This window comes from Nuphar pumila, chromosome 10 (assembly GCF_984573655.1).
Source record: "Nuphar pumila chromosome 10, dmNupPumi1.hap1.1, whole genome shotgun sequence".
In the NCBI taxonomy this organism is placed as follows: Eukaryota; Viridiplantae; Streptophyta; class Magnoliopsida; order Nymphaeales; family Nymphaeaceae; genus Nuphar; species Nuphar pumila.
Genome location: NC_143258.1, coordinates 11,936,024 through 11,942,039, shown reverse-complemented (window position 1 = coordinate 11,942,039; position 6,016 = coordinate 11,936,024). Strand labels below are relative to the sequence as shown.

Sequence of the window (6,016 nt, the reverse complement as noted above, 5' to 3'; positions counted from 1 at the left end):
ATGCGCCGTCAAACACGCCCTAAAGGATTTGCACTAGTCAAGTAATTATACTCGATATGCTTGTGCACCCTTCTTCCTACGTAGCACCGGGCGTAGCATTAGAATCAAAAGTGAATTTGAATGTGACGGATATCATAAGGGTACATGTCAAAGCCACCAGAGCTAGCTCCTCACAAATTATGATCATTATATTCGGATATGGTATTAACTTTTTCCTTTTTCGAATCTGAATCCGAATGAGTCGGTTTCAGTAATTTGCCTACACCCAAACAGAATCCGAACTTGGGTCGGTCTACCAGCTGCCACCAACCACGTGGTCAAAGGCGGACCCCACCCGTTCTTCGTAAGGATCACTCTCGCCACCACAATGCACACACGAAAGAGAAAGGCAGGCTGCGATAACATTATCCATCTTATCCTTCTCTCTCTCTCTCTCCAAATGACTTCTCTCAATGGCGGATGGAGCCTCTCCACGTCTTCCCTCTTGCCCAAAATTCGGGTTCCTCGTCCGAAGCCGAGATTCGTGTGCAATTATGCTGTTGGAGGTCTCTCTCTCTCTCTCTCGTCTTCCTTTATTTTAGCATTCCCTCGTCTACTTCTTAGGCTGGTGCCGGCCTCAATACTACTCGTATGCTTCTTATTTTCTTTCTAAATGCAATTTTATGTTGCGGGTTGACTGACTATGTGCTGCGTTTCTTATTGTCTTGGAATTGTGGGGGCTCATCGCCGTGGATGGGCTCAATGCAAAATGTAAGTGCTGGCCTTCGTTGTAATCCACGGTCATTTGGTCATTTTGGGTTTGTGTCTTCCTTTCTGTTTGCGTTGCTGTGCGGATCCAATTTCCACACGAGAGCGTGTTGATTGTAGCTGAGATTGATTTGTCCATAGAAACGCAGCTGATTTTTCCACGGATCTACTCAAGCGACCGTAACAGCCTCTTTGCCCACCAAGATAAACTGTGACTTTATGAACTTAGGGTGACTCCTTCCAACACTTGCTTGGAAATACAATTACCAGGCGGTGGTTTGTTTCGGTCTAATTGTTCAATTCTTCAAATAAGTGTGTCATGCCCAGAGTTACCGGAAGCTTCTTAGGTAGGTGGGAAGCTGGCTTCCCGGAAACTAGCTTCGGAAGTACGATACTCCTAGCTTCCTAAACTTCATGGGAAGCTCGATTCCCCCAGGCTTCTTCTATGCTTCTCATACACATGGTCTATGCATACTATATACCTTTTTCAGGTTTCTTTTCATCTTTTTCATGTATTTTCTCTCACGCTTTCACTCACTTTCCATGTACTTTCTTTAAATTGGTAACCATCATTGTTAGATTTTAACAAACATTTAACTCTTTTATAGAAAAATCATGAAATATAAGAATGATCAATTTTATTTTAGTTTTTATTTGTTTATTGTTTGATTCCATATTGTTTCATTTTTTATTCATATTTCGCTTTTAAATTGAAACTTCGCTTCCCCCTTCGTATAAAATTTAAAATGCCTCGCTTCTGGCTTCCGCTTCCTGTATTGTTTCCCGCTTCCGCTTCCTAGTTTGGCAACCTTGGTCATGCCTATGCTATAGATTCTCAATTACCTTTTAGTTTTTACAGTGCTTCCAGAATTTGGCATTTTTTTCAAGCAGTTTGTTAAATCTTAAGCCCTAGTCGATAACTAGTGAGCGAATGATTTGCTTAAAGAGCGCAGAAAACGAAATCTGGCAGTATGCGCTTGAGAAAGTAGTTCTAACGCGTATAAGTTATACAGTGCTAGTATAATGGAAATATAATGAGGTAGCTGCTGATTACTTTTCTCTGAGGGTATCAGTGACACATGCATTGCTTGATGGAGTATAATCAGGAATTAGTGAAATTGGCATTAACTGTCATATATATCTGCCTAAAGCAAGCAGAATAGCTGGGTGATTATTGCAGTTTGCCAGTAGCATGGGATGTGCCGGTTTCCCGAAGGGCTATCTGATTTGATCCACAATATCTGGCGAATAGCAAGCGAGAGATTGGAGCTCGAGAGTAGGCAATGAGCTACGAGTGATCGTCTACACTTTTCATAAAAAGCTTGATGAAGAGAGCTTGGAGGAAGATGTTCACGGGCCGTATGGAAAAAAGGGCGAGAGTTGCCTGGTTGTAGGAGCATAGCAACGAGAGTGAATGGCGTACAACTGTAGAAAATGAGACAAAAATCCATGCCTACGAGTGAGCGGATTACGCGAGTCCATAAGGCAATACACACTGATGTGTTTCTTTTGTTCATGGTATACTGGGTTGGCAGCAATATGTATAGCAAAGTTGATCACAATAGAGTTTTAGAATAGAAGAACTTCAGTCCCCATCTTAATTAGAATAGCTTTCAACAATGCCATAAGTTGAAGAAGATATCATTAATAGGATTAGTGTTGGTTGGGTTAAGTGGAGACATGATAGTTGATATGGATCCAATTGAACCTGGATCCACAACAGTTCTAATTGATACAAATTCTAAAGAATCCAAACTCACATTGGCCAAGCTTGAAGAAATCAGATCCAAGGAAGAAGTGGAAGGAGCGGAGCAAGGAAGATCCAGACCTGGATCCAAGGAACGGCTAGCTGGCCCTAGTGTGGCCCACCTGGAAGTCGACCTCCCCTTGAGAGGATCCTAGATGGCCATGCAAGGGAGGATTCAAGAAGGCTTCTTGGTGTTTTCTAACCCTAGGAAGGCTTTACCCAATTTTAGAGTTGGGTCTCCAAGAAGTCTTTTTGGGTTTTGCTTTTTATAGCTCAAGTCTAAAGTAGAAATTGCTTTCTTTAGATTTCATCTATTTTTCTTTTTGGAATTGTTTTTTTCTCATTTACTTTTCTTGAACTTGTGAAGAGGTTGTAAATGCCTCTTAGAGGCCTATATATAACTGTGTATTCATTTGAATTGAGATTAAGCAAATTAATGGATTTTGAAGTCTCTCACTCCTCAAAATCGTCTGTCTCTCTAAAGCCCCTAGGCTCTTGTCCAACTCTCTCTCTCTCTCTATTCTCTTGGCCCCTAGGCCCTCATCTCTCCCTTTCCTTGGCCCCTAAGCCCTCTCTCTCTCAGTCGAGTCTCTCTCTTGACTCCTGTGAACTTGAGTGGTTGATCCTTGTGGTCATCTCACTCTAGTAAACCTTGTCTGCTGCCAAGACCCACCTTCAACACGGTTCGAGCTCGGTGCCTGATAGTTCCAACCATCCCAAGCCTCATTCATGAAGCCCTGACCTTTCTGGCAGTACCAACATAGTAGTAGACCCCCATCCCACTCAGCTAGGTTCAATAGTCGAGCTGAACCCCTGCCTTGCCCTGCCCAAGTCGTTGAACCATGCATATATTCAGTTTTGGATTATGTTGTAAATTGCATAATCTGACCTAACTTTCCTGAGTTGTATCTCCCTAACCCGACCTCAACTGAACTTCAAGTTTCAACCATAGGTGCACTCACGTGTCCCCTGCAAACCCTCCAAAATTTAGCTCCAAACTCTGACCTAGTTAGGAGAACCAACCTCTTTACTAAACCCTGCCAAACCCGAAATCTAGACCTGAACCTATTTTTTGTATTCTGTTTCCGACCTCATAACTCTAGAACCCTGTGGACTTAGACCCTAAAATTTTAACCAGATCTTCTTCAATGTGTCTAGATCAATCTCTAAAAATTTGGGATTTTTCTGCCTAGCCAATTAGGAGTTTTGATATTTTTCATAAACCTTGTCAGAACCTGACTAAACCTATTTTCTGTTTTAACCAGAGTTACCAGAAGCTTCTTAGGTAGGTGGGAAGCACGCTTCCCGAAAACTTGCTTCTGAAGCGCGATACTCCTCGCTTTCAAAACTTCATGGGAATCTTGATTCCCCCACGCTTCTTCTCTGTTTCACACACACATGATATATGTTTCCTATATGCTTTTCTCATGTTTCTTTTCATGTTTTTCATGTATTTTCTCTCACGCTTTCACTCACTTCTCATGTACTTTCTCTAAATTAGTAACCATCATTGTTAGATTTTAAAAAAATTTAACTCTTTAATTGAAAAATCATGAAATATAAGAATAATCAATTTTATTTTAGTTTTTATTTGCTTCTTGTTCGATTCCTATTTAGTTAACATATTGCTTCATTTTTTTATTTATATTTCGCTTTCAATTTGATACTTTGCTTCCCGCTTATAAATTTCAAAATGCCTCGCTTCTCGCTTCCCATATCGTTTTCTGCTTCCGCTTCCTAGTTTGACAACCTTGGTTTTAACAGACTTTAACCTACTTGACCTAAGCTTGAACCCAGTCCGAACTTGTGGGCCCAAGAACGTAACAACGTGGTATCAGAGCGAACCTGGTTTAGCCTAATGCCCTATAAGAAGGGTAACGAGATGAACCTCAAGTTCATCCAAAAGCTCACCGAGGACACCAACACAAGATTGTGCGGATTTGAAACTAGGGTGACTAGTCTCAAATTTAATGTCTAAACCGTTCACGATCAGATGCGACAAGTCCTCACAATCCTACAAATGCAAAACCAGTTTGAGTTCACCGATGGTGGTGGTGGATTACAAGAAGAGGAGAAGATCGGGAGGAGGAAGAAGTACAAGCTTCCTTGCTTGGGCGATATCGGGAGGATCGTCAAGGCGGTTTCAGGATGTGCAACTCTTCGGGAGGTTTTCTCCCACGGCCAATCAAGATTCCATTCCCTACGTTTTCGGGAAAGGAGTCTCATAAATGGTTGTACAAATCTAAAGAGTATTTCGTAACCTAGGGAATATCAATGAAAAATAGGCTAAGATGCATGGTAGCTCACCTTGACGGTGAAGCCATTAGATGGTATAGTTGGCACGAACAATGCCACGAACCCCAACTTGGTATGCGTTTAATCAGAAGGTGCTCAAACGATTCAGACCCTCTCACTACATGAACTGCAACGTAGAGATGAAGAACCTCAAGCAAAAGGAGTTGGTCCAAGAGTACCAAGCGAATTTCGAAGATCTTTGCATCCTGGGAAGATATCCGGGTCAAACTAATGGCCCTTCATCTACAAACCATCGAAGAGTGGTATGTTAAAGCATGGGTGATTGAGGAGCAGTTAAAGAAATCGGGCCATATCAAGAGGCCGAGTAGACCCCTGAATGGGTATGAAAACTCCAAACCAGTTTGAGATAATGGACCCAAATTCAATTCGGGTATGAGTATCAAAACCGAGTTCATATCCAAGGCCCAAATGGCTGACCTAAGGAGCAAGGGACTTTGTTACAATTGCGATGAGAAATGGGTCCCGGGTCATAAATGTAAGACACTAAAAATGTTCATGGTCACAAAAGACGAGGAAAAAAGCAAACAAGAGTCGGATGATTCGGTGGGTGAGACCGAGCAAGGTCATGGCATCTTTTATCATGCCTTGGCTGGAATCTCCGCTCCAAACTCTATGCGTGTTCATGGCCGTTGGCACATGGAGAGTGTCGAGGTGTTGATCGACACAAGATCAACCCATAACCTTGTACGAGAAGACCTTGTGCGAACCGTGGGCTGCCCAACTAAAGACCAAACACAATTCGATGTTATGGTGGGTAACAGAAGCCACCTAAAATGTTCGTATGTGTGCCCGGAGGAGGAGTTGGATCTCCAAGGATCCCAGCTTGTGGTAGATCTCTATGTGCTACCCATGAAGGGGGCGAACATAGTCTTTGGCATAAGTTGGCTCACGACTTTGGGAAAGGTCCAATGAAATTTCAGTCAAATGAAAATGAGGCTCTAACTTATCAGCGAGAGAGTTTGTCTTAAAGGCCATACACCCAAGGGAGGTGTAGGATGATCAAAGAGGCTGTCAAAGTTTTTAAATCAAGATTCAACGTTCTCTCCGTTGTGACTTGCAAAATATGAGAAGAAGCATGTAAGGTGCAGCGTGAGAGCGAGCAAATCTGCAAGATTAAGAAGGTTCTTGAAGAGGACCCAAGTAGCCGCCCGCATCACCAACTTAAAGAGGACTTGTATCACGAAATGGTGCGGATTCCAATGCACT

General features: G+C 42.5%; 1 protein-coding gene across 1 annotated transcript in view; it reads left to right on the top strand.

Annotated features, from left to right (window-relative positions):
• The first annotated feature begins 373 nt into the window (after positions 1-373).
• The window catches only part of HEME2 (Uroporphyrinogen decarboxylase), a 159,479-nt gene continuing 153,836 nt past the window's right edge, over positions 374-6,016 (top strand). Inside the window, exon 1 of the mRNA XM_090018871.1 lies at positions 374-545. Within this exon, the coding sequence (XP_089874997.1) occupies positions 440-545 (106 nt within the window). The 5' untranslated portion in view covers positions 374-439. The remainder of the gene's footprint in view (positions 546-6,016) is intronic.